Genomic DNA, 16,981 nt, shown 5'->3' on the forward strand with positions numbered 1-16,981 from the left:
TGGAAAAAGATTAGACCCTATTAGTGTGTCTGACTTAAAAGGACACAGTTCGAACTCAAGGGCCCTATTAAGATCAAATGGATCTAATTATAAACTGATTATTTGATTTGATTATTAGTCAAAATTATTAAAGTCTATGCTGCCAACCTGTAAAATTTTACATTGTAATAAAATAATGCGTGCTTGTTAAGAAAATGTCTAACTATTAAATAATTTCTCTTTAAAATTAGAAGTAAAATCATATGATTTGTCAAAGTAGAACTTTAACTTTCTAAACAAGTCCATTTATCCCTAATTCTAAGCTGATTAATATCATAGTTTAATGTTTAGACTATTTAATTGTTACATTGCTCAAGTTTTAATTTCAAAATATATTTCATGTTAATAGTTCTGAAAGAAATTTAGCCTTTAAAAACATCTATATTTAATATTTATTTCAAACCATTTAGTATAACATTTGTCAACCCTGATCTTATTTTTTTTACTTGTAGTGGGCAACCCTGTCTTATGATTTTGTTGACTATGTGCTGTCTCCTGAGCGCCATGTTGAAAAATGGAGGAACTTTGACTACCATATGCAAACATCAGGTGAATATTATCAGCAGCACAGCTTCTCAATAGTTAGAAGTTGTCGGTACTTTCACATAAAGTGCTTGTTGAGCATTGAAAATCAAGGAGGAAGTTTTTTGATGTGAATAACTCCTGCTATGTGGTCAAAACACCATGATGACTTGGTCCTGCTGGGCATTATAATAACCTAATTTGACTCAAAGTAATAAATAAACAATAAACTATCCTTCCCTTTTTTTCTATCAATTTAAAAAAAGGGCGGGTGTTATCTGTGCAGGTGCTCAACAAGACACTTTGTGTGAAGCGCCAAGAGTTGTCTGTACGTAAGTTTTCTTTTCTTATTTACTGTCCGTCCAACCTTCATTCATGACTTTGTATACCTAGCCTAAACCAAAAATTTAGTGTTTTATTGAAGCTGTTGTAAAAATTGTACACTTTCTTTTATTGCTGCGCTACTACTGAACAAAATTTGTTATTGTTCAAACTTTTGATCCATGTGTGAAATTTATTCAATTTCCTTCTTCACGTTGCATTGCAAAATTAAACTTTGCATGCAAAAACAGGGATCCATTTTCAGCAATTTTTAACATTCATCCAAAATTTTTAATGGTATCATTTCCTTCAACAAGATAAAAATTATAAGAGGCATAGATTATAGTAATTTATAGTAAGAAAATAAGATAAGATATAATCAAACTGATCTAAACCAAGTATTAAAAATAACTATCCTTGTTTCTGGATTTCTAGAATAATTTTGAACTGAATCTTTTGTATAAATTCTTACAAATTCTAAACTAGTTGATCTAGTTATTTGAAATATAACTTTCTAAGATTGTTAAAATGAATAATGCCAAAAGCCTTAAAGGTTCGTTTTGAATGCGAATATATTTATTTGACTTAACCTTTAGCTCATCACTCTTTATTCATCAAATGATATCCTACTGTTTATTTTACAACTAACCCCTCACATGAATACTACAAAGACTAAATTGTGTATAACAAACAACAAAACATATTGAAAAACTTTCTTGTAAAATTGTCGTTTAATGCTTGGCACACAAAAGTTTGTTCGTAAACATTTCCAGGGATACAGGGTTACATCAATTCAAGATATTTTAAATTTTGCTTATAAGAATTTGTAAAGTAAGCCATGGTGCATTTTAAGCAAGGGTCTATGCATTTTTATTGAGGGTTGATATTATCTTGCAACCCCTTATCCCTGTATCTCTGAACCTTTCGCCATTAAGAATTAAGTTACATGGAAATATTTGATATGCTTGGATTGAGCACAGCCAGAGAAAAACTATTTATTTCTGCACAGGTTATAGAGATGCTATTTGGAAAAGTAGGGAAATCATACTGTTTTTTTTTTGTTTTTTTTTTTATGGGTAAAATGAAGGGATGAAATATGAAATCTTTGAATTAATATATAGTTTATAAACAAGAAAGCGCGGAAAGTATAACAGGATAAGAATTAGGGTAAATATAAAACAAACAAGGATGACAACATCCATAAAAGCGAAGCTCTGAAACGGTTGGACAAACGGACATTAACACTTGTATAGTGTCAGAACTGAATAATCAGAATATAAATGAATAAGAGACAAAGCAAAATTGTGAGCAAATTTGTTGAAAAACTTCATGATACAGGATAATGTTTATGGACATACTTATATTTTAGGACTTGATTATAGAGTTGCTTTGCTCATAATATTGTACTTTGTTGTCCCAAAAATCAGAATAATCGGATGATTATATCACATAAAAATTTGTTGTTAAAAAAAGTAAAAAATCAACATGTTTAAAATGGATGTACGGACATTTTGGTAATGATTACCTAGATTTACCTAGATTACCTCGTACGGGCGGGATTACAGTCCAGGACCTTTTCGACTTGGTGTACTGTCTAGGTCCTGGTCCAGCAATCCAGGAGAACTAAGGATGACCGTTACGCACCCTTTTCTGTCCAAACACCCAAGGATATTAGGTTAAGTAACATCCAACAGACAACCAACTCTCTGTGATGCACGACCTTTGTCTAAGAAGTCCCAACTGCATGTTGACGAGTTGCGCCTGTTTTGGGCCAAGGCATTCCCCCTACTCTAACTATTTATGTCACGCATCTGACATAGCAGCAGTAGGAACCATTTTTAACGTCTTTAGTTATGACGCGGTGTCGGCCCGAGATTCGAACCTATCACCTTCCCGACGACGAGCGGATGCGCTACGTGTTGAGCCACGGTCGCGGGTTTGGTAATTATTAAAGAGTTGCTACGCTTTCTAGCCAAATCGTACTTAACTACTACAGGAATCACCATGCAAAGTTTGAAATCGATAGGACAATTCTAACATGCCTAAATTAACAAAAAAGCTATCTGTCTCGGATGGACGGACCGACCAAAATTATAGAAAAGCTTCGCTTTTAAAAATAATTTACACCAAAAGCGCAATTTAGGAGAAAAAAATACAGCTCTTTAATTTAGGGTTTTGCAGTCATTCATTACGTAATTTAGCATTTTTTTGTATCTCTTTATAAAAAAAAACTTCACTTTGATGTCACTGTCTATATACAGTTGGCTACTCTGTTTGAAATTAATTAAAAGTGAGTTGACTTTTAAACAGTAGAGATTCTCTGTAAGTCTCAAGTTGCATTGCTCTGTGTATTGCTATGTTACGTATTCTAAAACTGTACTTTTGACACTTTTTCTCTAACCTACAATCAAATATATTAGACAGATCCTTAAACAAAATCGCACCAACATCTTTCAATGGACAAGATGAAGATAATTTAATTTCATGATTAAGATTATAATTTATCTAATACAAAGTAGAACGATGTCTGTCTGTCAATCTGTCTGTCTGTTTGTACCGAAGGATCTCGCTAACCGCTAAACTCCTTAACAGTGTAGCTTCTCATAGGTCCCTGGAAGGTTTATAACTATTTTTGGGGAGGGTACCACCACCCTCCCAAGAAAAATAAAAAAAGATCGTAATTTTTTTTACGTAGGATCTTGAACGCAACATAGAAATTATTAGAAAATTATAGACAACATTTAAAGTTTTACTAGGCCACTAGGGGCGTAGCCGCCAGTGATTAATATTTAGTTATACCTGATGAAAGTTACTTGAGTACCATGGCACTGAATGGTCCATTTGAGAACAGAACTCACCATGTCGGTCTCTACTGGTTGAAGAGGTATCTTTCATGTTTATAATATATTTTACCTGGAAAACACATCACGAAGTTTTTAAAATATATGTGCAGATGAACTGGTATAGTTCTCCTTTACAGTGATGCTTCTTATAAATCCAGGGATGATTCCCACCCCACACACACACACAACCCATGCCTTCAAGTGTCCCTGTAATCCTCTAGGAGCGTACCCGCTAATTTTATATAATTTACTTATTAGTTTTGGAGGAAAGGACAAGTACAACTTATGTAAACATCTTGGAGAGGCTGACTTCTGCGGTCAGGTACGACATGATAAATATTTTAATGTTATAGAAGGGTTATTTTTGATTATCATTTATCACAATTGGGGAAACTCTCCTCTATAGACCCTTATTAGAATCATTATCATAATTGTAAACAGCATTGTTTTCCTGCTTAAGTTAAGTCTCTAAATAAATTAAAGTCTCAATCTCATGTTTAAATTTTCTTTTTTTAAATGAAAATTAAATGAATCAAAAATAATATCCAAATTGTGTGTTGATATGAATTGAAACTCATACATGTAATACTGTAATACATACCTTGAATCTATGATGTGTGTAGAATAAAATGATGTCTGCCTTAAAATTTAAATCCACCCAAATCTGAGAATTTTTCCACATTAATGCATATTTACCCGGATACAAGGTTTCAGTTTAATAAATATTCTATCAATGATTGACATTTTTAGGTATTTAATGATTTTAGCCTTTAGTCTCCAGGGCTGGGGTTTAAATCCCTCTCTGATTATATTTTTTTCACAAAATTAGTATTATGATCGTTTTTCTCAGTGCTATATCTCCAAGAGGAAATTATTTATGAAAGACTAATAGTTAAGCTTCACTGAATACAGAGACACACATCCTTTTACTTTAGTATATACTATATTTAAAGGATATTTTTCTAGCTCAAACTCCTGTCTTATTTTTACTACATTTTTAGTACATTTACGCATCCCTGCAGCCCATTTTATCAGAGACCTGGGCTGGTTACACAAATAAAGATCATTTATCATTTTCAAAATAAATCTGGGAATAAAGCAATGCCGCGACACATTACATACACAGGTGTCCATACATATCCACAAATAAACCTTGGAAATAAGCAATGCCGCGACACATTACATACACAGGTGTCCATACATATCCACAAATAAACCTTGGAATAAAGCAATGCCGCGACACATTACATACACAAGTGTCCTTTCAAATCCACAAATAAATCCTTATACTAAAGTAACAGGATGTCTATTTGTCTGTGTGTTTGTGTGTCTGTGTGTCTGTACCAAAGGATCTCGCTAACCGCTGAACCTTAACAGGGTAGCTTTTCATAGGTCCCGTGAAGGTTTATAACTATTTTCTTGGGGGGTGGGACACACCCAACCCTCCAAAAAAAATGAAAAATCCCCCCCCGAAAATTTTTTTTAAAAATATTTTTTACTAAAATTAAAAATGAGGGGGGCACCCCCCCCAAAAAAAATAAAAAAAAATTCGCCCCCCCCAAAAAAAATTTGTTTTTAAATTTTTCTTTTAAAATCTAAAATAAGAAATTGGGTTATTAAATTCGACTCTCTCCTCCTAAAGTGCCCCCTAGAGGCCTCTAGGGGCGTAGCCGCTAGTCTGGGAATAAAGTAATGCCGCCAAATATTAGATGTACAGCCCACAGGTATACTTACAATCCTTAAATAAATCTGGTAATATAGCAATGCCACGACACATTACATACACAGATACTAGTTTATTGTTAGGTAAAGATTATGATTTGTTTCAATTTGGCCTCACGATACCTGATAATTTTTGCAAAAATCTTTGCACACCTTACACAAACGCATACACATACACACGAGGCAAATTTCAAATATTTTATTCTAAATTTTTAAAATTGACAATTTTGAATATTTAGAAGTCGGTTTGGTATGCCTATAGGTATTCAGATTGTTTAGGATTATTGAAAACGTCGGAAAACTTTTAAATATATAATCAAAGCATCACTCAAAATGTAAAGCTGTAATGTTCCCCCTAATGCTTATAGAAAAATTCCATTTGATAGGAAATTTGATAGAAAAATAGCCTAAAACCATACCAAGATATATACTTAAAAGTATAATAGAACAATACACGGCCCTAGTGTTGAAAAGAGACTAGGTATCCAATAAAATAAAACCACACATCTCTAAAGTAAAAATATATCTTGATTAGGTAGTTAATCTAATCCTTGTCAACCTTCTATAGTCCTTTCTTATACATAAGATTACATATAATGATATATACAATACACTTTCTAATAAAAAATATTGAAGTTTCGTTTGGCTCACCTTAAAATTATCAAACGATTTTCCTTATTTAGAAGAAATTTTAAAATATTTCTTCTATTTAAATCTAAAAGACTGTATAAAACTTGTCATAAACTTTCCAAATTAACACAAAATGTCCTAATTATCCTGGTTATTGTTATTCAAGTCTAGTTTGAGACAGAGACATTTCACTGGAAGAAAAACTACACAGAGCTTCTATAACAAACAATTAAAAACTGTCCTTTTTTGCATATATTTTGATAATATTTGACTAACACAAATGCTAAAAACACCATTTTGTTTTTATTCCCAATACTTTAATGGAATGAGGAATAGACCCCAAAAAATTTAATGAAAAAGGTATCTATGTGGGTCTTAGTGTATTATATATTTAGTTAAGGCTATAAAAATTATTATCTGAATAATTGGAACCCAAGAATATGTCACCCTGTCACTGTACATTGTAAATATATGTAACTAAATCCTTATTCTATTTGAATAGATAAAATGTATCTTATCCTAGACTCATGATTCCATCTATTTCACATACAATATATGATATTTTCAATACCTGTGTGATGTAAATATTAAGTTATTTATTAAATTTCTGTATTTTTAATGCTTTGCTACTTTTCAATTAAAAATCCCTGCTATTACAAATTGTCTCTATTTTCAGGGACCCAAAGATATTGATAGTAAAGATTTTGGAGAACTAGCTGAACAGACACACAGGTTAAAATTTCATTAATTTAAGGAAAAGCTTTGCTCATAATTTATTAAAGTGTCTACTTTAGAGTATATTGTAATGATTTTCTTAGAGCGAATATTTTCTGTAAATAATTCATTTGTCATCAATAGGTGGTCATTTAACAGTTTTTGGGCCATGTGTTTTAAAATTCTTTGATTTTTTTCTATATTAGAAAGGTAACCATTTGAACAATGTTTTGGGTATAGTCCCTTTCGTAACATCGCACCTTATGGGGCGATTCTTCGTATTTTTTACAGTAGCTTTTCTCCTATTTCTAGCAACAACGACAACCTAACCCTGTGGGGCAATCACCTAACCCAATATAACCTAACCTAAAATAACTTATGAAAAGCCATTTTAAAAATACGACGAATCGCCCCTTATGGGGCGATGATACGAAATGGACTATTCCCCAATGTTTTTATATGCTAGAATGGGGATCATATTTTCGCGTATTTTCTGTAAAGTTGGGTGTAACCTTTTAGTCAAATGCTCTTATTAAGTTAAACATTTCTTAATAAGAACAGTTTGACTAAACATAGGATACTTATAGAATTGGCTAATTGAATCACTTTGTTTGCCTTAGGTATTTCTTTGCAAGAAAGTTTCCAACAAATTCTACGGATGACGAAGGACGAAAAATATTTCTAAAATTTAGGTAGGTAGAAATTATACTCTAGCAAAATAAATTGATTTTATGTTCTACTTTGAACCTTTAAATATCTTACTACTCTGAAAATATTTTTTTTTGTTTTCATAAAATATATACTTTCATGATACCTTGTCATATAAAATTTGCAGTATTGTTTTTCTAACAAACAAAAATATTTTCAGAGTAGTAAGATATTTAAAGGTTCAAAGTAGAACATAAAATCAATTTAATTTGCTAGAGTATAATTAAATTCAATATGTGTACAAAAATGAACTATGTATGTATATTGTATTTACAAGCTAAAATATTCTACAAGCCTTATAAGAGGGGCGTCGTAGCTCAGTGGTAACGCACTGAGTTACGGTGGTGAGAGTTCGAGTTTTAGTCCCCATGTGGTAACTCGAATTTCTCAGTCGCAATTCATTCACGCAACTTTCCCTTGGTTGTATAAGAAGGGTGAAAAGTGGGTAGTTTGGATACTCAATAGTCTCGTACATAATAACAGTGCAACCCTTATCCAAGCTCCTCTGTGGGGGCGTCATTCATTACGGTGACTTAATTTAAGACAACTGCCATACTCGGCGAGGGTGAGGAAATAAAGAGTAGGTCCCTTAAGACACTAAGAAACTATGGCTATTCAACAAGGATGACAACATTAAGCGAAGCTCTTTATGTAAAATTGAAAGAACAGCCAAGCAGATTGAAGAAAAGTTGAGTTAAATAGTAGATGCTTAAGGTTCATGGAAATCTTTACAAGAAATATAAAAATATATACAGCAGCTTTGCCACAGTTGAGTGTGATTGTCCTTGTTAATTATCTATGTTGTCACAACTACATGAATATTTAAATTTTAAACCCAAGTTATGGCTAGTAACACGGTCAGATACTAAAAAATAAATTTCATAACAGAATATATAATTATTACAATCTAAAATTAGAAAAAAAACTTTTCTTATCGTAATTAATTCACTAGATAAAAAGTTTGTTACCTATTATTTTTGCATATTTTTTTATGTATAAGGGGGGAGGGTAATTTAACCCTCGAATTCTAGTTTAAGTCATAGTAAAAATAACTTTTTGGGAGAGTTAAGTTTTTTTTGGGGAGGGCGGAGATAGTTCCCTGGTCCTATTAAAAGCTTCACTTTAAAGGGGAACCATATTGGTTCAGCGGTTAACGAGAATTCTTGCATACATCCATACATACATCCAATTACTTTTATATAAGGATACACTAAACCGGCCCTATCTCTTTGGTTGTTCAACGGCCTTCCTTTTCTTTATTACAAGAACCCTTTTGCCCCTTCCTTCTGTTTGTTTCCCATCCCCATAACAGGCCTCTATAGCCATCTTTGCGGGTTGAATTTGGTCTTTAAAGAATATTAATTTCAATTTTATTGCTGCTTTTCCATAGACTAATACAATCTTTATAAAACTCTAAAAGTTTTCTTAGAGGTATAGTTATCTAGTCTTGTTGGGAACGGTCAAAAGTGTTTACCTTTTGAGTTGGAGGGGGGGAGGGGGATTAATATATCTACAAACAATAGAATTAGGAGAGAAGAATTATATTGTGAACCCCTTTTTTGTAAATCTGACAAAGGAACTCCTACAGCTGACAAAAAACTTTAAAATTTTTCGAGTCTATAATTTCTAGAAAGTTAACTTTATAATAAGGAATTCAACAATTCATAGCTAACTTAATAAAGGATTTGTAATATGCTTTACACTATACTAGAAAATAAATTTTAACACGATATAATTTACGTGAGAAAAGCTTTATCTTAAGAAATGCGACTATTTACAGCTGACTCTTTACATGAACAAAATGAAAAAAATATGCCCTTTCCCTTTCCCATATGGGTACAGTTTATACACAGTACAACGCTAGGTCCTGTTGAAAACGTAACGAACGTACTGTTGTATTGCTATTCGTTGTTATTTTATTTTATATAATTTATTTCGAGGTAAACATCAAACAAACTATGAATTTATGTATTTTAAGTGTTTATAATAGATACGAATTACGAATTAAAGATTATAAATCATGTACATTTGAAGTCCGAGATATTATTTTTTTGTTTTATTGAAACCCAAGAAAAAAATATGATTTTATTAACTTAAATTCATAAAGAGATTTTTATTATTTTACAACGATTGCAATAGATGAAGCATATTTATTATTAATGCACAGATAAAACATAGATGTGAAACAACAATATGAAGGCAGTACTTCATGAGATGGACTTGATTCGAGTAAAAGTTGAAAGAACAGCTCTAATTAACTCTAATGAAAAAACTAGAAAACTTCAGTTTAATTCAACCAATGAGATTTCATGTATGCTCCGATGCGATTCATTTATTGGCTCAATCAGACATTACCTCTCTTTCTTAGTACCTTTATTCTACAAACTTAAATCAAAATGCGTGTATCTTGACATTTACTTCTTCTAAATCAACAAAAAAAAAGAATCGTTTGTACAATTTGTCAAATTCTTAAAAGTTTTGTCAATTTTTACACATAACATAATTTGTCTATGTTAGTATGCAAAGCATTATTTGACAAACATGGCCCATTTCTTAAATTGACTTTGCTTCACATATCTTTCTTTTATTCTTCCAACATTTATTGTTTTCTCGGATTTAAACTCTAGAGTTTTATCTTAACTATGCAGTTCAAGTTGAATTCAATTCTTTTCAATCTACCATTTAGAGATTGAATTTATGGTACTTTGGAATCTAATTTGAATGAGATAATTGACGTATTACAGAAAAATTCTATTTTAACAACTTTTATTCAAAAACGCAAGACTAATATTGCCTAATTCACTTCTATAAAGACAAAATTAGTTTTAAATAATATAAATATATGTTTATCCTCCTGGCTTAGGATAGTGTAATTTTATCAAAAATAGTTTAAAAAACACCTTATTTTCAATTTCTTTTTGCTTCTCTAGGTTTCTCATAAAAAAAGTTTTATTTTATTTGTTTTCTTATTTAATATAAAATAATATTAATGTCATCCATCCGTAAAGATTTTACTTGATTTTCTTTTGTTGTTAAGTTTTATTATTCTTCATAAATGCATCATAATATAATACGAAGAAAAGAAAATATTTGAACAGTTTTTAAACACCTTTTATTAGATAAACCTCTTTTAAACCTATCATTTGTAAAAAAGGTGCCATTTTAAACAAGAATTTTCAAATTAATTTTTTTGCTAGTATCCTGTTTGATTAGAGATTTTACTGGGATTAGAAGCAAACTTAAAATACTACTAAACTATTAATCGAATAGTGAAATCATGTCAAAGACACATTTAATTTTTGTGTAGCCTAGCAATTCGATAAGTGTTTGTGTCTTTTTGTCTGTCCTTCTGTAAGGATCCATTGCCTTTGGACTTTGCAATCGTTTCGTTCCTTCTATTTCTTTCGTCTATCTCTTGTTATACCATACTTTTTTCTATTTCTTGGTTGTACGCACAATTTTTAGCTTAAGATTAAAAAGCTTCGCTTCTGTTATACGTAATAGTCATTGTTTTTTTTATTTTAGTGATGATGAATACAATAGAGTTCTGTTGAAATATATGCCATATCAGGTATTAGAATTGTTAGTAAAGAAGCTCTTCTACTAGTCATGCATATTACCCCGTCCCGTTTTAGAAAAATTTTGTTAAAATTTTAGCCCCCAGCCAAAATATGGTTGATTTATACAAAATAATGACCCATGCAAAATATTGTATCTGTAATGCAAAAATTGCGATGGTACAAGCACTGCAAAGTTTTTAAAATCTGCAAAGAGACCTGTTTTTAAAGCTCTTGTACAATCTCAATTTTAAGATTTTTACAAAATTTCAATTCTAGTGTGTCGATATAAACCTGAAATTTACCAAAAAAAATGGGGGCCGTCTAAATTTTAACATATCAATGAAGGACGAAGGTGTAGCAAGTTATCTTCCAAAGTCAAAATTGCAAACATAAATAATAGGGTTGGGCCAGATTGGAGAGATATATATATCCGGCTGATTTATAATGCTGGACATCCGGTATTCAGGTTTATATCGACACACTAGAATTAAAACTTTTTGAAAATTTTTAAAATTGATATGGTACAAACTTTTTAAAATCTGGAAAAAGACCTGATTTTAAAGCTTTTGTTCCATCTCAATTTTAAAGAATTTACAAAATTTTAATTCTAGTTTGTCAATATAAACCTGAATACTTGATATCCGGCATTATGAATCAGCCAGATATCTGAATCCGGCCCAACCCTATTATTTATGTATGCAATTTTTACTTTGGAAGATTACTTGCTACACCTTCATCCTTCATATGCTACAATTTAGACAGCCCCCATTTTTTTTTTGGTAAATTTCAGGTTTATATCGATACACTAGAATTGAAATTTTGTAAAAATCTTTAAAATTGAGATGGTACAAAAGATTTAAAATAGGTCTTTTTGCAGATATTTTAAAACTTTGCAGTGCTTGTATTATTGCAATTTTTGCATTACATAAAAAAATATGTTGTATGGGTAATTTTTTTTGCATAAATCAACCATATTTTGGCTCGGGGCCAAAAATTTTCTAAAATCAGATGGGGAAATGTTTATTGGTTAGACTATCAGGTGTTCAAATGAGATAAAAGTTCAAATTAAAACTTAGGGATCACTAATACCAACAGTCACCCCCCCCTCATGCATATTTTGTTTTTTTTCTGCAATTCAATATTATTGTTTGGTAGTTTTAAAAGCAAGCCAAAATTACTATTTAAATAATCGATAGATTGACCCATCAAATGCTTTGCTGAGTTAAAAGTGCTGAAAAATAAAAAAAAAATAGGGTTGGCCATCCAAATCCGCATAATTTTTGGCCAATTTTGGAATCCAGAATCTGAATCCGGAATCCGTTTTTTTTTTATAGCGGATTCGGATTCTTAATTGTTAGGCTAAAATAAGCGTCTTGATTTTTTTCTTTCAAGTCCCCCTCTTTGAAGGCAAATATCACCCCCCCCCCCCTCATCTCTCCCCACCTACACCACCAAGTGGAGAGATCAGAAATTATGAAAAACGCAGCTTTAGATTCTTCCCATTACCCGGTATGATTTAATCCCTTAATTTTTAAAAATATTGCTAGAATCCGGAATCCGTCAAAAAAATAAGAATCTGGAATCTGCGGAGAATCCGTTTTATTTTTGGACGGATTCTTGTAAGAATCCGAATCCAGTCCAAAAATTCCAAAGACAAATTACCAACTCTATTTAAAAAGATTAAACACCAAATTTATCAACTTACTGTTTTAAAATGTTGATAAGTTTGAATTAATGGATAAAATAGCGTTGTAAGAAATTGATCGAAGCTTTCACAAAAGAGATAAAATCGACCTTATTCGACGTTCACTCCAAGCCCCAAAAATAATGGACTTAAAAGTGTATTAAACTGTATATAAGACATTTGCGAATATATTGATACCATTAATTTGCCTCTTAAATCAAAAAAAGTATGTTTTTTTAATATTTTTCTCTTGCTACAAATCAAATTTCAAATTTGAGTCACCAAAAATCCTAAACTAATTTTTGCTCTAGAAGAATCAATTTTTGGAGTTAGAAAGTGCTTAATACCTCATTTTAATCGCCTGGCATTGCTTTATAATATATAGGAAATAACTTGATTGTTTATAGAACAGCTGACTAAAAAATCGAGGTTTTGTGATAAACCCACTTTAGTTGTTTCTCCATAAATGATATTTTTTTCCCCAATTTTTTTGGCTGTAAAGAAGCTTTATATATTCATATAACATCCACCTAAATTTGACTTTTGGTATTTTATTTATAACATCACCAGAGGGAATTGAATTTTGGAAAAAAATATCAATTTATATTTTACACTGATATGCATTGTTCTTGTTCTTGTTTCTAAAAAATATTTATATTATTAAAAAGAGAATTATTTAATGCTTCTATAGGTATGTTTATCATTTTTCTAGGCTAAATATAACTATAATTACCCTATTTTAAAGTTAGACATCATAACATATTAACACAATTATTGAATCGGTCTGTATTATTAAGCTGGCAACCCTTAAAACAGCTGCATTTCATTATCCTATTATATAAAGTAGTAAGCTTTCTTGTCTTCAGCTTAAGATTTTGACAATTACAGTACCTATTGAGTTCTCTGTTTTATGGAAGCTTCTTATAGGTCCCTGGATAGTTTTGGAATTTTGAAAAAAATATCAATTTATATTTTACACTGCTATGCATTGTTCTCGTTCTTGTTTCTAAAAAATATTTTATAATTAAAAAGAGAATTATTTAACCCTTACAGATTGGGGGGGGGGGGCTCCAAGAGCCCCCCCCCTCTAGTTTTTCGATCTCATTTTTTTTGTAGGTAAGATGGAGTGCTGTAACTTCATGACTTTTTAAGTTTAGTAATTATACGTCAGCAAGAGTTGATTTTATTAGGATATCTGGTCTGTGTCGGTCGTGGTGTCCGGTCAAAGTCGGTTGGGTAGCACCAAAATTAGAAACAAATTCTAAAAAAATCTTAATTTCTACATTATGACTTTTGTGTATAAGGAGAAACCTAAAATTTTTTTGGTGAATACTTAGATATCAATGACCTTCTGAGAAAAAATGTGTTATGACCGTTTGACCTATTCCTGACCGACTTTATGACCGATTTTTGTCCAGCTTTTACTACAGACATATATCATGAATATCGTGGCTTCTATTACAGCTAGAGTCCTATAAATTTTTTTGGTAAATCCTTGAGCAACATCAAACAGATAAAAATATTAATCGGCGCCGCCAACCGCCATTTTACTGCCATAACCGCGGAAAATGGCGGTTTCTGTTATTTGCCGTTTTTTGGCGATGATCAAAAAAAGTAATTTTTTTGATATGAAAATTAAAAGTATGTCCTAAAATTTGGTCATCCTAGCTGCAAAATTGGCCCCAATCTATTAAGGTGGGAATTGGGGCCCGAGCTGTAAGGGTTAATGCTTCTATAGGTATGTTTATCATTTTTCTAGTCTAAATATAACTATAATTTCAGTATTTTTTAAACATCATTATATTCAAGTTATTGTAATTTTAAATAAAATATCAATATCAAGAACTATAGGAACAATTTTTACCTTGCAAAACAAGGTGTTATAAAGTGTAAGATCCCTCACAATACCTATCTGTCTGTCTATAATGCATTACACATGTAATGCTAATAAAGAGGATGCTATAAGAGTGCTATTATAATGTGAACTTCTCATAATTGAATGGGCTTCCTGAAACCAGAGACCATGAAGTTGGCCTAGTCACTACAAGGGGGAGTGCAGGAATATCCAGGGGAAGGTGCTTGCAAAAGGGTGATTTTTTTTAGGGATGGGGGTAATCACCTCTATAATATATTATGGGGGGTATAAACCCAGCTGAGCGCTGCAGCTATAGTCATTATTTTGTAGACAGAGGTATAAAAAATTTCAAAATTGTAATATTATTAAAATAGCAGTCACTCCTAGGTTTTATCTAAGCAATGTCCACTCCAATGTTTTTTAATCCGACGTATGTCCACCTCAATGTTTGTCCACTCTGACGTTTGTCCCATTCCTACATTTGTCCACTCCGATGTTTGGGACTCCTGCATTTGTCCACTCCGTTGTTTGTCCCACTCCTGCGTTTGTTCCACTCTGACGTTTGGGACTCATGCATTTGTCCCTCCAATGTTTTTCCACTCCTACATTTGGCATGGAACCGATTATTGGTTGGGGTGCTAGTTTGATTCCTAGATTTTTAAGTTTTCAGGATTTTTTACTTCTATTAAAAAAAATTTAAAAGGCTGGGTTTATACCCCCCATAATATATTATAGGGGGTGATTACCCCCATCCCTAAAAAAATTACCCTTTTACAAGCACCTCCCCCTGGATATTCCTGCACTCCCCCTTGTAGTGACTAGGCCAACTTCATGGTCTCTTGTTTCAGGAAGCCCATTCAATTATGAGAAGTTCACATTATAATAGCACTCTTATAGCATCCTCTCTATTAGCATTACATGTGTAATGCATTATAGACAGACAGATAGGTATTGTGAGGGATCCTACACTTTATAACACCTTGTTTTGCAAGGTAAAAATTGTTCCAATAGTTCTTGATATTGATATTTTATTTAAAATTACAATAACTTGAATATAATGATGTTTAAAAAATACTGAAATTATAGTTATATTTAGACTAGAAAAATGATAAACATACCTATAGAAGCATTAAATAATTCTCTTTTTAATTATAAAATATTTTTTAGAAACAAGAACGAGAACAATGCATAGCAGTGTAAAATATAAATTGATATTTTTTTCAAAATTCCAAAACTATCCAGGGACCTATAAGAAGCTTCCATAAAACAGAGAACTCGATAGGTACTGTAATTGTCAAAATCTTAAGCTGAAGACAAGAAAGCTTACTACTTTATATAATAGGATAATGAAATGCAGCTGTTTTAAGGGTTGCCAGCTTAATAATACAGACCGATTCAACAATTGTGTTAATATGTTATGATGTCTAACTTTAAAATGGTGTAATTATAGTTATATTTAGCCTAGAAAAATGATAAACATACCTATAGAAGCGTTAAATAATTCTCTTTTTAATAATATAAATATTTTTTAGAAACAAGAACAAGAACAATGCATAGCAGTGTAAAATATAAATTGATATTTTTTTCCAAAATTCAATTCCCTCTGGTGATGTTATAAATAAAATACCAAAAGTCAAATTTAGGTGGATGTTATATGAATATATAAAGCTTCTTTACAGCTAAAAAAATTGGGAAAAAAAATATCATTTATGGAGCAACAACTAAAGTGGGTTTATCACAAAACCTCGATTTTTTAGTCAGCTGTTCTATAAACAACCAAGTTATTTCCTATATATTATAAAGCAATGCCAGGCGATTAAAATGAGGTATTAAGCACTTTCTAACTCCAAAAATTGATTCTTCTAGAGCAAAAATTAGTTTAGGATTTTTGGTGACTCAAATTTGAAATTTGATTTGTAGCAAGAGAAAAATATTAAAAAAACATACTTTTTTTGATTTAAGAGGCAAATTAATGGTATCAATATATTCGCAAATGTCTTATATACAGTTTAATACACTTTTAAGTCCATTATTTTTGGGGCTTTGAGTGAACGTCGAATAAGGTCGATTTTATCTCAAAATCCTATTTGTGGCCCTTCTAACCTTTACTTGACCTAAAATAAGCAACAAAATACATTTTAAAAGGTCTTTTTGGTCCATATGTGACATTACGGAAACCACCATTTTTAATTGTGTCATTGCAAGCAATATACTTGAAATAAATTAGAGAAAGTTGACAAGTATAAACTGTTCTCGGCAAGTAGGAAATGTATTCTGAATTGGAATATTATAAAAATAGAGCCTTTTAAAATATACAATAAATATTAAGATGCAGTGGGAACTGAAAAAAGCTGTTAGTTGGTGTTGAAAAATGTTGAATAAC

At 31.4% G+C, this 16,981-nt stretch overlaps 1 protein-coding gene across 2 annotated transcripts in view; it reads left to right on the plus strand.

Annotated features, from left to right (window-relative positions):
* Positions 1-16,981, plus strand: part of LOC145316057 (uncharacterized) — a 54,714-nt gene that overhangs the window by 11,553 nt on the left and 26,180 nt on the right. For both annotated transcript variants that reach the window (XR_013878282.1, XM_080156348.1), the window contains exons 8-13: positions 492-588; positions 3,676-3,766; positions 3,984-4,047; positions 6,754-6,809; positions 7,412-7,483; positions 11,025-11,070. Coding sequence is in view for 1 of the 2 variants with exons in the window: in XM_080156348.1 (XP_080012474.1) it covers positions 492-588; positions 3,676-3,766; positions 3,984-4,047; positions 6,754-6,809; positions 7,412-7,483; positions 11,025-11,070 (426 nt within the window). In the remaining variant the exon portion in view is untranslated. The remainder of the gene's footprint in view (positions 1-491; positions 589-3,675; positions 3,767-3,983; positions 4,048-6,753; positions 6,810-7,411; positions 7,484-11,024; positions 11,071-16,981) is intronic.

Source organism: Acartia tonsa, chromosome 1 (genome assembly GCF_053477335.1).
Source record: "Acartia tonsa isolate MP-2025a chromosome 1, ASM5347733v1, whole genome shotgun sequence".
Lineage (NCBI taxonomy): Eukaryota > Metazoa > Arthropoda > Copepoda > Calanoida > Acartiidae > Acartia > Acartia tonsa.